Here is a 20,120-nt window from a genome sequence, read left to right as displayed (position 1 = left end):
ATAGGTGTGAAATCATCAACATGAAGCGGTAATGTTAAGGAGTGGGAGAATCTCAGTGGGCACCACAATTTTACCCTCAAATTGAGGGTTAGTAACTTTGTTTCTGTGGCCCTATCGCCAAAACAACTCTCTTTGCACAAGAGCTAAATGTACTCGAGAACAGGTCCTGGCTCGTTAGTCAGGAACTTTGGAAGGACCTCTCATGAGTCGCTCATGTACTAGTAGTTGCTGCACCCATGCACCTTTTTAGAAAAAAGCTAGGTTTCAAACGGTTTTGTCATTTGAGGCCAATCTCAGTGAATATTTATAAATGAAAACCACCACAAACTGATTCACATTGGCAAACAGTGCCAGCGGCTGCACAGTTAATAAAGGCCCAGCAATTACTAATTTAAAAGTCGTATTATTAGATCCTGCAGGGCGTTAACACTTGCATGTCAGGGAAGTGACTGGAAGGATGTGGGGGCGGGGAGGGGGGGCAGGAGCAGCTCATTCTCACAGCAGCCCTTAAGTCACTGGTTTCGGACGTGAAGGAGAGAGTTAACTGTTTGTAACATTAACGCTGCACTAGAATAGTCTCATTAGAAGGTGTAAAGTTAGATGCCCACACACAAGTAAGCTTGCCCCTGCACACCATCTCTGAAGTTAGTGCTCTCCCAACATTTGACGGGATAGTCCACCCTGAAATGTTACCCTAGGTGCACTCATGCCTGCAGGCCCCCAGCCCCATTTGTTCTGTGATTTTCCGGGAACGTTAACCAGGGCCCTGATTTTAATGGCCCAATTCCACTTCGTGAAGGAGCAGGGGGATTCAAGGTGATATTTGCACCGCTGCGTTTGGCAGATATTGTATAGGTCGTCCACAGGAAGAGACACAGCACCTCCTGCTACAGGGTCCCCGATTCCATAGAAAATGCACACAAGCCTATACAACATGACCCCCTAATACTTAGAACATGCAGAGTGCCCATGCAGCAATGGTGCCCACCTGCAGCACACCATCAGTCCTCCCCGACGACCGCAACATGCCTCTCACCCACAACCTATATTATAGGATATCCTTCCATGACAGTACTGGCAGGGCACCCTTGTAGAAGGGCACCTAAAGCCCCAACCCGCACAAACAGCACCCATTCAGGATGCCCACCCAACCCCCTCAACACATGCACAAGAACCCTTGGAGACCGTTCCTTCCTCCTGTTAGGTCTGGTGGTAGGAAATGAGGGACACAGGAGTGGGCAAAGCAACACCGTTATTCCCTATTCAGGTCTACCTCATGAGTGTGAGGCTGACGCACACCGGCCCTCTGGTCTCTAGGGTTCTGGTATAGAATTACTTTTTCTTCCCCCCATCCTCCTTAAGTCTCTGCATCCTCGTGGTTTCTATAGTTGTCCAACGGTGACACCTATACATTCCATCTATGTTGGCTCCTACAAGACGCAACATTCCTGCCCACGCAAGCAATGGGTAGTCTTCTCCCATTTCCTCAATTAGTCTCTTTGGCTGCCAGATGCGTCGATCTGTCTGTGATCCAACTTCTGTTATCCTGGGTTGGCGTCACCCCATGGGCCTCGGAATTCTCACATGTTTCACTTTCTTCACTCCCTCCAGGTGAAGTCACTTCTTGATGTTCTGAGTCGCCTTCTGATATTTCTTCTTTTTTGATGAATCCGATGAAAGGTGGCATATTGCGGGTTACTTGTTTCTCCTCTAATAAGGCTATTATCATTCTTACCTTAATTTCCATTATCTTCATAGGGACTTTCCCAAACTTGGGGTTTCACTTCTTCATCTGATGCTGTTTTACTAACCCGTCATCTCCCACTACAGCTTGTTCGCTTGTCTCTTTCTGTCAATGTATTCTTTGCTGCTCTCTTTGTGGCAGTAGTCATGTTTTGGATCAGTGCATCATATTCTTTGCTTCCTTGGATCTCACCACCAGGAATCTTGACCTGAGGTGATGATCCACCAAGGTCTCATCAAGGCTGGTAGCTCTGTTGTCATGGGGCGTGTTGCGATAGTATCTTGGCCTTCTCAAAGGACCAGTTTGATCAGCATCCCCTTTGCCTCTGCATGTTGTATTGTTCTATTTCATGACACCAGGAACCGCTCTGCCATGACATTGACCTGCAGCCACAAAGACATGATCTTGTTGTGAGTGAAGCATAGGTACCTTGCAACCCTCTTACATTTGTTGCCATTAAAATGTGGATCATTAGCTCATTTCACTGATTCCGTTATTACCTGTTTACTGAATATCTCATCCAGTACCAATGCGGTGTACCAGGTGGATGTGATTTCTTAGATTATACGGAACCTTGAGCACTAGTCAATGATGACAGGCAGGTATATTCCTGACTGCACTGGTCCAAAGAAGTCAACACTAACAATCTACTAGACTTAGGTAGGGAGATCTGGTCTGAGTTTCAGACACTGCATATCACTCTTTGTTGTAAGATGACATGGCTCACGGTATATTTTTGTTTTCTCAACCCATTGCATCCATGCATTAGAACAGAAATGGATCCAGAGGAGTCATTTGGTTGTGACCCTCAGGATCTTCACAGTACAATGCTGCAGTCTCTTCCGAACAGCACTTTTCATGTCTCTTTAGAGTAAACCCTCTGTCGACACGGCCAGTTAATTGTGTAATGGTCGGATTGTTACAGGATGTCGGACTTTACACAGCTTCAAGTGTCATGTTGCCTCATAGTTCTGTTTTGGAGACCAGGCATGAGAGTGGTGAGGCTAACATAGCTGATGTAGTTCTCTGCTTCTTCACCTAACTCCTTCAACAGTCGACCCACTTGAGCTCAGGAGATACAGTCAGCAGGATTCAGGTTGCGGCTCATTTGTGGATTATCTGTACTCATATTCCTGAAGCCTGACCTCCTCAACTGCTATATTCTCAGAGGCATTTTTGCCTTTGGGTTGTCAAAAAAGGTAGAAGCGCTTGGTGGCGGGTTAGAGAGCTCGGCTGAAATACATACTGTCACATGTCGGCTGCCATGCCTGTCCTGGACTTGGGCTACAATTGCCTTGAGTCGCACGGGTTGATGTCTTCCATGACTTCGGTTTCCATGTCAGGGTCAATGAAGGCCAAATGTTGGGATTCTGTTACTGTTTCATTGATGGACACAATGCTTACTGGAACTCCATTGACCAGAAGAATGTGTCCTTCTTGTCAGGTTGCGTAGGGGAGCCGTTATAGTGACATAGTCATTGTTTTATCTGGAGCAATAGCCTCCCATCCCACAAAAAGACGGCATGTTGCTAATGGAGGAAGGGGGCTTCAGTTTCTGCATGGTTTCTATGTTGTATGGGCCTGTGTTCATCCACTGCTCTGAGACCACATATCAATAGAAACAAAGGTTACATTTTTGTTGATCTCACACTTCTCGAGGTTCAAGGTGAGGTCAAAATCCTAAAGTGCTTGGCATAGTTGTATCATTGTCTTATTGTGGATGTCTTGGCTACTTCCAAACATTTGAATATCATCATCATATTGGCTCAGCCTATCATTTATTGGAACATTGTGTCGACTGAATCACAAAACAGAGTCTTTTTGACCCAAATAATCCCAAATGGGTTCAGAAGGTTCTTATGTACCATGACTTGGGTCAAGCGTGAGGAACCTGGTCAATGTATTGCGCTTAATGTTCATGTCTTCAATCGTCGGCCCAGGTTACCTCTTTTTTTCAATTGATATGTTTTGGAAGCCTGGCCTTTCATCAATTTGAGTGTGACTGGGTTTGGTGAGCTGTTGGCTCTTGGGAGGTCATGGGTGACTTCCACAATGCCCATTATAAGAGCTGTCAGGAAGCTGAGTAGTCATTTCCCCCACCAAAGATCTCTCGAGGACATGTATTTCCATCCCACATGTGAATTGTCATAGGCACTTGAGAGGTTTGTCAGCTCCACACTTGTAAATCCCTACTAATGATGGTCTAGGGACACAATATCTGCTAGTCATTGTAATACCTTAACATGCATCATGTTTACAGTGGCTCCAGTGTCAATTAAGAACATTACAGTTGGCTAATCATCTGTTGGACTTTAAGGCAGACTTTTTTAATGTCATTACATAGACATTTTCTCCTTAGGTGTCTCCTGATCAACTGCTGGAAGCTGTGGAGTTAATCTTGTGCCCCTGCATGTCTATTTGTCTGATTTGTTACCTGGGTGGATGATCTCTTCTAGACAGTGGCTGTGGTAGTTGTGTGTGTGCGGTGTTCAATCCCAACAAAACATCTGAATGTGGCTTTCCATGAAACACTTGTTGCACCGTTGTACCATTGCAAGGCAATTGATTCATGGGAGAATGTTGACCTGCACTGGTAGAAAGAGTACCTTTTTCCTGTTTTATACTTTGCAGCCTCTTTCCCCTGTGCTCTTCCTTTGGTCTCGGGTGGCTGCCATGTCGGTGGGTGCATTTCTATGATGTCTTCTTTGCTTTGTGGTCTCTTTAGGCACTGTGAGGGCCAGCAATGTGAGGCAGGCAACTGTTTGATAATTGTTCAAAATATGCAGTTTTATTAAGATCGGAATTATATCAAAATGCTTCACTTTCCCTACTCTACTTTTTTTATTTTTTTTTATTGAAACTTCAGTTCGGCTATCACAACTATTGAGTTATGAAGCCTGACTTTTGATACAAATAATTCATCACACCTGAATTTCATCAACAGAATCAACTAACTCAATGGGTCAAGTCAAATACTCAATTTTCATATAAAACTAAAGTGTCAACGTTACTCTTTAAGTCAAATGAATATAAAAGAACAAATCATAAAGGGAACAAGAGACAGTCACTTGTCCAATTTTCACTGTCCATAATTACTTTTTGACCACTTTTGTTATAATGGAGTCTAAGAAGTTAACCACCGCACAGGATAGTTTTATATCATGCCCTGCAATCACACGTCCCCTCCAATTTTCCATGTCATTGTCCTGGGGTGCATACAACCCAAGATAACAAGTACGTTGAGTACTCAAACCAGGGCAGACTGTGACAAGATGTTGTAATGATTCAATGTCACTCGAAAAAAAATTACATATGTTGTCCATTATGTCTTTGTTCTTTTGTTGCCACAGCATTTCTTTAGTATTCAATGCATTTAAACAAAACCTCAGGAATTGTTCATGATAATAACGGGCGGGACACTTTGTCAAGTATCTGCATTGTTTGTTCAGTTCGTGCGGTCTCGTTTCAGCCTTCAATGTTGATTGCATTTTATTGCGTTGTTCTGAGTTACTGATCCAAGACCAGGATTCAAATGTCTTTTTAACACATTGAGGCAGATTAATCAAATCTTCAAACTTTATATTGGCCTTTAGAAGATGGTTTGCCAAAATCATCTTCCATTCCACTAGCAGGTTTTTTGCTACCTTCTTCAGAGTTTATTGCAAAGATTTTATATGCTGGATTTAAAGGAGTTATACACATTTTTCGCAGTGCACTTAGTGATTTGCCAAATTACAGTTGTATGTAAGGAATTCAATGATAATTCATAGCGTATGGCTGTCACTGAGACATAAAATGGTAAATTCAGAACACGCCGTCAGAATTTTGCTTCAAGTTTGTGCCAGAATTGCAGGTCCAAGTTCCATCTGCCTCTGCTCCAAAGGTTATCGCAGGGACTACCCTTTGAGAATAGAATATGATGACAGGTATCAAACTGGATTTCCCATATTCTCTATTGATCTTTGCACCTTGAATTCCAAATTGTGTCATACGGGCTGCTAAGTCCAGCCTCCAATGATGCTCGTTTAGAGAATTGTTAAACATTACTCCAAGATAAAGGATGCAATTTACTGAATTCAAGGATTCATTGTCAATTTTCCATTTGAAAGCTTTGTCTTTCCGTGTCCCTGCCGACCCGATAACCATTATTTTAGTTTTTTCGACATTTAATTCCAGGTCGTTGGAATCCAAGTACTCATGTAATTTCTTCAGTAGCCGTTGTAACCCAATCGGCGTACGATCGATCAAACCAAGGTCGTCCGCATATGTTATGCATTTAATGTGTATGTTGTTAGGTTTGGGGGAAAGACAGTGAACTTGATCCAAGTACTCGGGCAAGTCTGAAATGAAGAGCTTAAATAGCTCGGCCACCAATGGGCATCCTTGTTTAACACCTCTGTTAGTGGGAATTTTATTTGAAAGATCTCCTTGGGTATTTAGTCAAACCCGAATTGATGTCCCGGTACGGAGAGCTTGCACCGGTTCTAATATTGATGGCGGGCAATTCCAATGTATCAATTTCTTCCAGAGCAATCCACGATTTATTTTATCGAAGGCTTGGCGCATGTCTAAAAAAGCCAAGTACAATTTCTTCTTTGCCTTTAAGGTTTCAAGCTTTAGTATATTAAGGATGAGCAGGTTTACTTCAACTCCTACTCCTGTTGTGAAGCCAGTTTGGCGGATATCACTAACCTTGGCGTTACATGGCCAGTTGGCCAGTTTTTGACAGAGAAAAGAGCCCAGGATCTTTCCAATTGTATTAAGTAGGGCAATTGGGCGATAGTTGGTTGGATCAGCCCGACTGCCCTTCTTGTATATTGGAACGACTATTGCCTTGTGCCACAATTCGGGTATTTGTTTTGTCATATAGATCATCGTAAACAAGACCTCAATGAAGACTGCCCATTGTGGAGCATATTTTTTCAACATCACATTAGTGATTAGATCGGGGCCAGCAGCATGAGAGTTCTTTAACTTCTTGATGGCATTCTCAATTTCAGACAAAGCAATTTTAACCTCCCAGAGTACTTGCCTATTTACTGAAAAACCACACAGTTCTTTTGGAGGTTTCCGGTATATATGAGCAAAGTGTTCCTCCAATTTAGCACCGTCAATTTCATTTGATTTTGAAGCAGGACATCAGGAGTTTCCTGCATTCAAGATGGTCCATATTTGTCGAGTGTTTTTGGTCACCAGAGTTTTCATCATTTCCTCTGCACAATTTTGTTAAATAATGATTTTGTGGGATTTTAGCCAATTTCTGTACACTTTATGATATGGCATTTGTACACTTGCTGTCTTTGTTTAATTTCCATTCTTACTTCTTCTGTAATTTTAGCGGAACCAAGATTTTTTTTCAGCCGTCTTACATCTCGGCGCATAATTCTCTTTTTGGCTGAGAGGATGGTACTTGACATGTGCTTATGAGATACCCCCATTGATCGTAACAAAACTATGGATGTTTTGAAGAGTCTCACTAACGGGGCATAGTTGACTTGCTGTCCTTTATAATGTTTAGATAGCTTTTCACCCAGTTTTTGGATTTGCGCACCATTTATTCAGCGCCGATTTCCCCCAGTGTTTACTGATAATGGAATTTCATATCGTTGTTGTGGTTTTACCCATTCCATCATACAGGGGAAACGCAAGAAGTCATGATCGCTGTTAGGCATTTTACAGACATTCAGATTTATCGTCTTTTCGGCCAAGTTTCGGGATACCCAAAAATAATCTAAGATTTGTTGTGAGTCTGCACGGTGCCAAGCAGATGTCGGCGGTTGGTCACCTTTGACGTTTCCATTTACCATTTGGGAATTGCGATTCATTAGGGCCGTCATCCAAGCCTGACCATGGGTGGTGACCTCGTTCTCATTTAAGGGTACATTTAAATTTTGCTCTATGTCGAATTTAAACCATGTACAATTTAGATCACCACAACAGACGATAGATACATTTCTGAATGCTATTAGGGCATTGTCCATAAGGAGAGTGATTGCTTTTATAAAGGACGGAGTGCTGATTTTTTTAGGATTCCAATATCCATTAATAATCAGCAGATGTTGGCGCTCAGCACCTTCTGTATGCAGTGATTTTAGAATAATTCCCTGAATAAAGGGGTTTGGATTAAAGGTTTTCAATGTCGTCCACCAGGGATTTATTTTTACTAACATCAAAAGGCCTGAGTAATGACGACCATTTTGATTTTTCACTGCTGGATTCAAGTGGGTTACAAAGCCGTCTCTTGATGGAGCCTCACATGGCCACGTTTCTTGAAGGCAGGTTACAATAACCTTTTGTAAGTCAGTATCAAATTCATTAAATAAATGTGTGAAGCCTCTCGTGTTCCAAGATAGGAACTCACACCAGGACTCACACTCCTTAGGTCATTGCTATTTATGGTCTTGATGGGGGCCAAATTTAGGCCTTGCTCGCACAAGATTACAGCCTTTTTGTCCAGATTGACTTGCCCTCGTAGATGAGTCAGCAAGCGATTTGCGTAAATCATCACGTCTCTGAGTAGCATCTTTCTCACTTGAGGAAATTGGTATTGAGCCATTGTCACAATTCACAGAGTCTGAGGGTTTGAGCATAATATCAAAGCCAAACGCAAGCAGCTCTTCGGGCGCTCGCATAATTGTACTGCGGATTGAAGCCGATGCGATATGTAGAAGAACTTGGTCGACTGTGCGCTCTTTTGGATATTCAACAATCTTGATGTCGTCAGACAAAATAGTCTGCAAAGATGGAATACATTGAAATAACTTCATAATGTTATTTCGGTTCAAATTGACATCACCTTTCTGGTCTTTTGAGTTAAGGTGAATTTTGGGTTTAATCTTGATGATTGCTCAGGATTCAAATTTATTGTCTCGCGATTTCTCATGTTTGGCTTTTCACAGTGCCGTGCTGGAGCTTGAGTGTCGGGCCTTTGATGGGTTGTCATTCTCGTAGCTCTGGGTAAAGTAATTGTATTGTGCTGCGAGTTTTCGTGAGCACTGATTTCAATATCCTCGATTGAATCTCCTTGGTGAGAATAGGTTGAGAGATCACAGAGATTTATTTCTGACACAGCGGTAGAACTTGCGACACTTCCAGTATCAGACTCAATTCTTCTTCTTTTGCTTGGCAACGGAGTTATGCGAGATTTGGTTATGACTCTCAGTGGTTTAGAAATCGTTGTTTTAGCCTCAATGGGTTTCGTTGTTTCCACTCTCTTAAAAAGCCCCAAACGCTTTGGTAATGTTAGATTTCTAATGAATTTCTTTACTTTGATTTTCTCTTTTGCTATACGTGGACGATTTCCCTCATTTGTGAAAGTGATCTCTGAGGACTTCTCTGTATTCAAAGTTGAGAAGGATACGCCCATCCGTGCGTGAGTTATTGATTTTGCGGTACCCACAAAAATACCAGAAGAATTGGCAAGGCACGGGGTAGGGTGTTCCCGGCTGTGTTTAAATTCGCTATAGTGGATTTTTCCGCAACCTGCTCGGGTTCTTTGTGTGCTTCCTTCTCACTTGATGTCTTATTGCAAGTCTCTTCTGAGGAAATTTGGTCAGCATCGATAGCCACAGTTTGAGACTGAGCTACACATTGCGGTACCGACAGGGAAGCATTTTTTTGTGTTGCTGAATGTGGCCGCTGAGGCACCACAGAAGAGGCTGAGTCTCTGTGATCGCCTGATAAATTGGTCATCATGGGAGGATGAAGCACGCCCCTAATAGATAGTTCATGTATCGTTGTAGAAATAATACAACCTTTATCTTTGTTTGCACTAATTAGCAACAATGCATTTTTGTAGGAGACTACTTCAGCATTGTGGCGCATCCATTTTAAGGTGTCCATTAGACCCTCCGACAGAGTGTCATTCTGGCAATGATGTCTCACAGCTAAATCTGTCAAGCGCTCTTGCCAGCGTGTTGTTAGATCTGCCTCTCTGGAGATCTGGATTTGGAGGAATTTATTGAAAGTTTCTACTTTTTCCTTTTTTTCCATTAGGGTCGAGATGATAGCTGTCTGATCCTTAAGCGCCTCATGAATGGATTCATAGAGTTTGGTAAAAAGAATCATAGCCATTGAAGATGCAGCAAGCACATTGATATAGATTTGGGCAGCATCCGCCGCAGACAAACTTGCTTTGTGTGTTGAGGCAGCAGAGCCATAGTGTGAGCTTGTTACCGTATCCTCGAGCAATGAGGGTTGCTCCCTCATTTATATATTTACGCTCTTAGCCAGGTGTGGCATTTTAGTTGTTGCTGAACAATTTTGCGGCGTACTGGTCGACACACTTTTGTGTTGTTGTAAGCTCTCAAGTACGGTCTTCAGATTGTTCATGGGTGGATTTTTGTTTTGAACGGTGCCAACAGCACAGTCGGGTTTTGTGGACCTTGATGAGTGCACTTTAGACGCAACCGGCATCATTGGATCATTTCGAACTCGTTTCACGGAAGCTTCCAAGTGTTGTTGTTCAGATTGTTTTGGCTACAACGCTGAACATTTCCTTTTAAGTAACCTTTGTTCAAAGGATGCGATCAGCTTTTTCTTTGCCACCAGAAAGTCATTGTCTAGTTGGGCCATCAAACGCATTTTGCGTGATAATTTAGGCGAGCCGGTGTTATCATATATTTCAGCATCGACGTGGACATCGATCTCTTTGTTTGTTTGTAAAAGCGCTCCATTCAAGTTTTGTGGAGGTGCCTCATTTTGTTAAAGTTGAACATCATTCTCGACTTGTTGTGTTGGCTGTGTCATATCCACATTTGTTAAGTTGCCTATTGCCTCAGACAGACATATCTGTTTTCTATTTAAAGGTAATTCTTTGTCGGGCACCAGTTTTTTACCTCCATATTCATGCTCTGAGGCTCTTCCAGGGGCGTTTCTTGAGGAGGAAACGGCTCTGGCATTTCCAATGTTCAGGGGCATTTTTTTCCATTTGCGCCGATGATTGGACTGTCATTTCTGTTAGTAGGATCAATTATGTTGCTCGTGCGAGTTCAGCCATCCTGAGTTACAAGTGGATGTGTTGTTTCATACACGTTGTCAGCCACATTTGTATTGGCAGCGCTTGTATTCAAGGCTTCAATCAACTCCCCATCGGTATCATCGAATGGGGAGTAAAAAACTTCAGGGCTTGTTGCCAGGGGGCACATTTGATCTGATGTTTTGTCATTTGAGCTAGGTGTTTGCGGCAGGTTTTGTGAAACAGCAGTCAAACCATTTAGTGGTTAAAGGCCACTAAGGACCAAAGCGGGCGCCGCTGCCACTTCAGTCACTTCAAGGGCTTCACTTTCGCCTTTATCTGCCGTGTGCCGTACGCTGGGGTTTAAGTTAGTAGCGGTGATATTTGCAGTTTGTATGCTGCTTAAGCACAACGTGCGCTCATTCATTTTATTTACCTCAACATTCGTAGAATCAGGAGGAGAGTGATTGGAATTTTGAGGTTCCACACCCAAGTCAGATAAGCCAGTCACTGCCTCCATACATCTGCTTACCTTTCTTCTTGTTAGGGGGCCCGTATTTGCAGTCATCAGAGTAATGACTACACGCCAGGTGCCCGGGGACCGTAGCAGACTGTAGCAGACTGACTCTGCTTCACGACTCTGCTCCACGCTCCGCACGGTTTTTCAGTTTTTATAGGCACACCTCCTTGAGTAAAGGGTCAGTAGCAAACCCTCGTCGCTGCAGCTCCTCTGGAAAAAAAGAACACACGACTGTAGCAGACTGACTCTGCTTTACGACTTCGCGCCTACTCTACTTTGGGTTTCCCTACCTATTAAAACTAAGGGGAAACACTCTGATACAGTTCTGGCCCTCACACTAAACATCAAATACAAAAAAAAATAAATGTGGCATTTCAAATGTAACATCAACAATAATATTCACTGTTTCTTGATAACCTTTTAACAACCTGGGTGAACTCCCTTCCCCGGGATTCAAGGTATATTCCTCTTCAATGTTCATCAAAAGAATACTAGGAAGTCCACATAGGTAGCAACGTCTCAGTTCAGTTCAGTGCAGACAATTCTAGATAAAGATCTGTCCATCACAGTTCCAACAAAAACAAATGTTCTTGAAGAAAATAAAGTCTTTCCACTTCCTCAGAATAGCATCAATGTTTTTCTCAGCCACAATGGCCTTTAACCACTTCCAGATCTCCAATAAAGCTTGACACAGTTCAAACGAAATATAACTTCTAGAATGTTAATGGAACAAATGTCTTGGTTAACAGTAATGATTCGTCTATTCAGATTAGAATTCACAATAGGTATATTTGTCAGGATGACATCTCAGTTCTGTTATTTCTACTTCAACACTCTTCCCCTATACCACATTTTACCATAGGACATTCTCCTAGGCTTCATAGCATTCCACTTCATTTCAACCACTGAACTCTTGCAACTACTGACGATCAGATATACCACCACAGCTTTAGTGCTTGTATTTTATAGATAGGGTTTGACAAGATTCACTTTAAGGCACTGGAACACTGCAACACCTTCAAATAGGCAAGGCACTCTTTCTTTGAATATCTTTCTTTAAAAGGGGCAGCCTTTTGCCTCTCTTGTCTGTATGCCACCATAGTAACAACCCAAGATTGCCTTTTAGACCCACCTCGTTCCCACTACAACAGTCTTTTCCAATATGGGTTGAGACAACTCCTATAGTGTTCATAAACAACAATGTTTCCCTTTCCCAGCTTTGTCCTTCATCTCTCTGCCAATTACCCAGAAGCACCCTTGGTGCTACTCCCTTGGCTTCAGGTATTTCTTCCGCACTTGTAACTTGAACAAGACTGATTTTCTATTAGGCACACAGTAATTGTTAGACGGTTTTCTGGCTTTGAAAAAGGCTGCTTTCAATCTCAATAAGGGAATACTCTTGGCTTGAGCAATGCTTGTGGTGGGACCAGATATTAAGTAGGTTTTGGACGGAGGACTATCGCAATTTCGACATTTGATGAGCACACTTAGTTTAGTTTGTTAGGTACGGAAGTAGCCTCATATCAATAGGGTTAGATAGGTGTTTTTCTTTTTATTTAAATTCAACCTTTTGAATATGCAAAGTCCTAGTGAAACTCCTTCTTCTGGTTCACCACAACACACCACTTAAGTATGATTCACCAAATAATTGGGGTAGCACACAACAATGTCTACGCTGAAAGCATATAATGGGGTGAATGAAGCGAGACTGTCAATTTCTGACTAAATGCCCATGATAAGCCCAGGGCCTACTTGTAAAGCAAAGAGGGATGTAGTGTCTAATGGTGTTTTTTTTGGTTGTTTTGGACATTTAATAAGGCGCACACTCCGGCAACAGCAGGTCAGGCACCCCCTTTCTGCCTAGATGGGTTTGGATGGAGGTCTGGGCATCACTGAACTGCATTATATCCTTATACTGAACATGACTATAGTTGGAAGCCTTTTTACACTATCCCAAACAATTTCTCAGCTGAACACAGCCAGTGCTAAGAAAGGTTTTTTTGGATGACCCAATCTCCCACATACATAAACTCATGAATACATAGGTTCATGCAAATCAAATGCACACAAGTACATCGTGTAGACGTTATGGGCATCAGGAGGACAACTCTAGGATGCTGCTAGGGAATCAAAAGTCATTGCTTAGCTGGTATGACCACTAGTAAGCAGCCACTACTGCTGCATTATGATTTTGGTGAAAACAAACATTTCTATTAAGAACACTGGCATTTTTCACCTGTTGCTCTGGGATGTTCCATGGAGAATCTACCAAAAATTAGCCATGGCCACCATTCCTGCCAGTTTATAACTGCACGATGCGTGTATCTTGCATTTATACTATAATGTAAAAACACAAGCCAATGAGGGAAAACTCATGCACAGGGTGAAGAAAAGAACCAGGCGAAGATCCAATAGAAACAATGAAAGGGGAAGCAATAAGGAACATTTTGAGATAAGCAGTGGTGAAAGTGGAGACAAAATAGTTTAAGGAATATAGTGATGGGAAGACAGAGAGATTGTATAAATTGTTAGGGTTGACACATAATCATATAGGAAAATAAATTGACAATTTATAAAAGAATGCAATATATAAATATTGAACATGTAAATGATTCATAAGTGAGGAAATCAGTGCAAAGAAAATACATCAAAATCTGTGGAACAAACTGATAAACTATGTTAACATGTGTTCTCCATCCCCGCTCTTACCCAGTTTGCTGTTTAGTGTGTGATCTCTCGGAAGAATGGACTGGGAATTTCGGATGTTTCCTCCACCTACAAACCAGTTTACATTGGGGTTCCAGCGGTTCATATAGCCGCAGAGATGGTTCTCTTCAAAGTCGCACTCTGGAATGAGACAGTCACAGGGCATCATGAAATGGCCTTTGTGAACAGCACAGTTGAAGACAATGATGGTGTGCCCTCCTTGGTATACTTTGATCATTTTATACCTGGCTGATTTCATCATTAACGACATCAGAGCCAGTAACAAACGCTAGCTTTTCAGCCTCACCCACCTGATGGGGTCCAATCACAGGCCCTCAGTCAGCACTGCTGTTAACACACAAGTTCACCAGCGCCAGCACCCCTTCCCCCATCCGTTCCAGCGTTCCCTTCCGCATTTACCTTTGACAGTACTTTGAATGATCAATTGTTTGGAGGGAGAGAGATTATACAGGCCTACACCAGTAGTTAGGGAAATAGTTACTGTGGGAAAGTGACGTTTTTCCTTCCACAGCACTCTACCCACATTTTCTACGACTGGAGTTTGTTTATATAATCTCACAAGACCTATAATATGTTGAGGGGGCTGAGTAGTTGTAGTTGTAGAAAAAACATCTTTGACACCAGCAACGCTTTTTTCCACAATTGATGTGGACAGCTATCTGAGCAATCTAGTTGTCTGCCCTGCTCTGGAAATTGCAATGAATATGCCAATACATGGTTTAATTGCTTCTCCAGCACAAGGCCAGTTTCCAAAGTCATTGCAGCCTGGATTCATCTGCGCAAGTGCACTCATCTCCAACTTCAGAACCAGAAGCTGGAAGACCGCCCTCGCAGCACGTATGCCTCCAGTGAGCTAAAGTACAGATCCTGAACGATAAATATTGATTACCAAAAGGGGATACCACTTGTCTAGTAGAACAGCTCGATCTCCCAGGGGTACTTCATGCCATTGGCCACTGGGAACTTGATTTCACAGGAGCACAGAAAACAATAGATTCCTTTTACATCAACGTCCCACTTTGTGTTCTAGGGTTTCTCTTTGCCTCTTTGGTATCTTGCTCTACTTGGACTACCTTAGGGTTCAGTATGGACAGTGTTGTTAGCAGGGGTGTTGATAGGTCTGGAAAAGATCTCGGGCTACGCTAATTTCGGGACTGAGATTCTATCCCAGGCTACAACCAAAAGACCCGGGGCTATAGCCCTCACACCCCCCTCCTAGCAATGCCTCTGGTTGTTAGTTAACATCTGTCTAGAATGGTTCAGAATTCTTGTTGCTGTGGTGATGTGACATTCACAACAATGGGCAGATGATAACCAACGCTATCCAGGGGTAACACGTCTCTAGCCTGTCCCGCTGTCGAGAACCTGCCTGACTTGATAGTACTGGATGCCAAACTTTAAAAAAAAAAACGTAACTAAGAACCAAAATTGGCTGTTGCAAATAGTATTTGCAGTTAATAAAGGCATCCAATACAAATGTATAATGTGTATAAAAAAGTTGAATACAAAAATGATCATTTACTTATATTTCATCATCTATTAATCAATTCTTTGCAATGCTCTTGCATGCTTTGTTCTGACACTCTTCAGTGGTTCAGTTGATTAGCTTTATAGTGTCTGCATACATGTGTTATCTCTTGACGAGTTTCCTCTTTAGATTTTACTCTCATAAGCAATTTCCTCTTCGAGTCCCGACGGCCCTTATCAAACCAGACATCTTTGCTCTTGGTGTTTACTTTATTACATGGCTTTGTGGTCAAACAGTTAGTAGTGATGATTTCACATGTCAAATGACCTAAGCACATTCATAGGGACATTACAATCTTTCAGGCATGACTATATCCGTGATTCACTTTTATTTATTATTCTAGGCATAAGAACCTCTGCGTTAGCCTTTTTTTTTTAGTATTCAAATCTTTTTTATTAAAGCTTTAGACAAGATGCATATATTGCTACGATATTCATCCTGAAACTTCATTGTTACCATACTTAATAGGAGTAGCAAGGACATATTGAGCTCAAAGCAATGGCGGCTCCGGTAAAAGGGCCTCCGCTACATTGTACAATGTCAACAACATGAAAACCTCCATTACGAGTACATGCTACCACTGCTGCCACCCCCAACTGACCCCTCACCACTGTCATTCCACTCAGGTTCCAGTTAAGAGGTATTCAGTAAGCCCGGGGCTCTTAACCTGGTGGAGCACGTTTAGTCCTTATTCATCACTTTGATTTATTCCAGAAAGCACCCCCCCACTTCACAAAACATGGCCTCATATTGCTGTTAAGAGACAATGCCACCTTTTCAAATATCAAAAGTCCCACATTCTATTCATCCAATCATCCAATCATCCAGTGATGGCATCCTCGTGGACCTACACAGCGCAGCAATAGGTTTCCTTGCTGCAATGAGCACCAGCCGCAAATGTTCTACCAAGCTCCATCCTCCCCATTCCCCTGGCATTCACGCAGCTCAGGAGGCACGATTCTGGAGAGTAAGAGGCCTCTATCCCCATCACCCTTCACAGAAGATGCACAATCTCTCTAGTAAGGCCAGAGCTTGGAGCAGCCTCACCAGATGTGCAGAAATGTGCCAGAACCCTCAAAGCCCTTCCAACACAGACCCGATGCACCTCTCTTCAAATGCATCTCTCTGTCTGGAGTGATGTAGAGCCTTGAGTGAATATTATAATTTTGCTCTGTGAACTGGGCACTAACCGTTGAGTGGCCCATCCCCTTGCAAATCCGAGACCACTGCTCCTCTGATGGCTCCCGAGCTCCTTTTGCCATGTGTAGGATGGCCATCCCTCATTCAGCTTCATCATCAAACACCTGTACATACCCGAAACAAGCCCTGCCAAACAATTAAGGGAGAATATGAGTTTCTCAAAAGGTGTCAACAGTATGGTCACTGCTGCTTTATTGTTGTCCTGCAGGGCCCAGTGTCTGATCTGTAGATTGATTGATTGATTGATATTTTATTTCTATCGCGCTCGTACACAAGTGTTTCAGAGCGCGACAAGGCAAGGGAGGGGAACAGGGGAGAACAAAACAGCGATCTTACTAGGCCCAGCGATATTGAGAATGCGCAAGTACATGGGAGAGGGGGGAGGGGAAAAGTGCATGGAAGGGGAGAGAGGTGGAAAGTGCTGTAGTAGATAGTGAAACCGCTCCCTCTCGGGGAGCCCAATGGCCTCCTTACAGGATGCAAATGGCCTAATATGCCCCTTTCAAAGATGCGTGCCAGAACCCACATGCTATGGCCCTCCAAGATTGAAATGCACCCTCATTATATACCAAGGAAAACTCCAGGTTGTAATGTATAGGCGTTGCAGGTCCCGGGAAGGAGTTCCACCACAGCCTAAGAGCCACACCGCCCAACACCCTAAGGGTCGGTCAAGTAGTTGGAAGCTCGTACATTGCTAAGGGCCTCATATTATGCCGGGGACATGGCATGTACCTAAGGGGACGACCCGTCACTTGCTCCTCCAAAAGTCTCCACCCCTTGATGGACATGGACTATTCAGTCCCTAAAAATTCTCAACTGGGACACCTGAAAATATCTCAATATATATGGCAATGTTAAGCTCCCTCTTGCCTTATTTCGGTATAGGGTCGAGGGCCACCGAGCAGATGGTTCTGCCAAATAAAATCTGCCAGATCTCCTTGAAGTTCCTCCAGTGTGCACCTCGGCACCTCCACGGGGAGTGCCTGGAACAAATAAATGAACCTAGGTAGAATGTCCATCTTTTTGTAAGAGATCCTCCCCAACAGAGATAGTGACTGCACACCCCATTTCCCAAGGTTGGCCCTGATAGATTGTAACAATACTTGGTAGTTGGCCTCGAACAAGTCATTAACTGAAGCACTAAATACCCAAAACTATGTGCCACCCAAAGGAAAGATGATAATCCCTTGACCCTCTCCAAACCTCCCGGGTTAACACTAATATTCAAAGCTTCACATTTATCTAAGTTAATTCTAAATCCTGAAACCACTTGATATTGCTGGAGTAGCTCAAAAAGTATTGGGCGTGAAGCCTCAGGATCTGAGATAGCCAATAAAATATTGTCTGCATACAAGGCCAGCTTATGCAGAACGCCTGCATACCTGATGCCTCGTATCTGTGAATCCGACTGCACGCTGGAAGCAAAGGGTTCCACCGACAGAGCGAATAACAGGGGCGAGAGGGGACACCCCTGTCTAGTTGCCTTTGCAAGCTGGAACCCTCTTGACAGATAACCTTTTGCCGAAACCGGACTGAGTGTATGGCGAACACCTCACTCATGAAATCATCCCCCATTCAAAATTGGCTATGTACTGCCCTCAGGTAGGTCCACTCAACCTGATCAAAAACCTTTTCGGCATCCAAGGCTATGGATTGTTCCTTTCTCCTCCAAGTAATATCTATAAGATCAATTATCCTCTGCGTATTGTCCGAGGCCTGCCTGCCAGCCTCGAAGCTGGACTTGTCCATCCCCATGAGATCAGGGAGAAATTGTTCCAATCGGTTTGCCAAAACCTTTGCATAGAGTTTACGTCTGTGTTAAGAACTGCAATGGGTGGTACGGGCGCATAACTTGGGGTCCCTGCTTTCCTGGTGTATTAAGGAGATCCTTGCCTCCCCATGATGGCTGACGTACAGCCCTAATGCCACATATGATTAATGAGAATGTGAACTAGGTTGAGTAATTTCCCCGAGAAGGTTCTGTTAAAGCTCAGCATAAACCCATCGAGACCAGGCGATGTGCTTGCCTTTAGGGATGAGACAGCTCATAGGATCTCCTCCTTAGTGATATCCCAATTTAACAATTGCCGCTGGGCCTTTGATGCAACTGGTAAAGTGCATCTCACTGGAAAAGAGTGCATCCCCTTCCGACTGAGATCATTTGAGGTTTACAGGGACCTATAGTACTCTTTTAAAGCTTCCAGCTTGAAAGCTTCAGATATCACTGCAATGCTGTCTGGCACAGACACCTCCCCAATGCTCTGGTCGAAAACTCTAATTTTTTGCTTCCAAGCCAGTAGTCTGCCTGCTTTATTTCCGTGTTTGTAGTACATTTGTTTAATTTTCATATGGTTGGATTATGTCCTATTCCACCCAATCATGTTGACTTGCAAGTGAACAGATTGCAGCTCCCAATAGGGTTTGCGAGAGCCGGTTGAGTGGTAATTTCTTTCTAGAACTTTTCAGCTGAGCCCGCAGTCGATCATGCTCCTCCCTTATAATATGATTCAGGCCCACCCCTGGCCCTTGGAAATAAGTACCCCCCTCAAGTATGCTTTAAAGACATCCCATCTAACCTCTTCCTCTGTGTCCCCCTGCAGGTTATCTCAAAAGTAATTGTCAATATTATCCCCAATCTCTGAGGAGCTCCATGTTCAATTTCCAGGATCTTGGCCTTGGCTCCTGCAGGTGACGGGTCCACGAGATCTGCACTGGGGCATGAGCCATGTCATCTATATATGGGAGAATTCCAGCATCCACCAAAATATTCTCAATTCTTGAGTATTTTCTATGCACATGGGAATAAAAAGTAATGTCCTTAACCCCCAGGTGTGCAAGGAGTCCGTCAGCCATGCCTCGGTCATTCAGAGACGGTTTATTTGTCCCTGTATAGGAACCCCCTGAGACATCCCATTTGCAGGCCTCCCCCCACCAACAGGTGGCCCATAGAGAAGGCGACCAACTCCTGTAATACCAAACAGCAAAATTAATTCTGTCCAGAATTAGAGCAGTATATGGAGGCTACTGTGAGCTGTACCCTGTTAAACCACCCATTCAGGAACACATACCTACCCCACTTGTCGATTTTAATTATGCAGAGGCTAAATTGAACAGTGCTCCCAATTAGAAACCCAGCCCCCTTGTTCTTTTTATTAGCAGACGCAAAAAAAATGGTGGGAGATAGGCTTGGACCACAGCCTAGCAGTATCCCCTTCATCAAATGCGTCTCCTGGAGGCATGCAACATCCACCTGTTGTCGTCTGAGTTCAGTGAGCAGCTTCTGTCACTTCTGAGTGGAATTGAGTGCCCCGACATTATATCTAAGGACCTTGAACTGTTGTGGTTAAAACAAAAGAAATCCTCTGGTCAGTGGATTCAGTAACCGGTGAAAGGCACCAGGGGGGCCAACTCAGTGCTCCTATTCGAAATTCATCCTGGCGGACCA

General features: G+C 43.4%; 1 protein-coding gene across 1 annotated transcript in view; it reads right to left on the bottom strand.

Moving 5' to 3' along the window:
- MAMDC2 (MAM domain containing 2) overlaps window positions 1-20,120 on the bottom strand; it is a 682,997-nt gene that overhangs the window by 304,065 nt on the left and 358,812 nt on the right. The window contains exon 5 of the mRNA XM_069625792.1: window positions 13,930-14,067. Coding sequence (XP_069481893.1) covers window positions 13,930-14,067 — 138 coding nt within the window. The remainder of the gene's footprint in view (window positions 1-13,929; window positions 14,068-20,120) is intronic.

This window comes from Ambystoma mexicanum, chromosome 6p (genome assembly GCF_040938575.1).
Source record: "Ambystoma mexicanum isolate Mex_15411 chromosome 6p, UKY_AmexF1_1, whole genome shotgun sequence".
Taxonomy (NCBI): domain Eukaryota; kingdom Metazoa; phylum Chordata; class Amphibia; order Caudata; family Ambystomatidae; genus Ambystoma; species Ambystoma mexicanum.
Note: the sequence above shows the minus strand (reverse complement) of the source record. Positions and strands in the feature narration are given on the sequence as shown.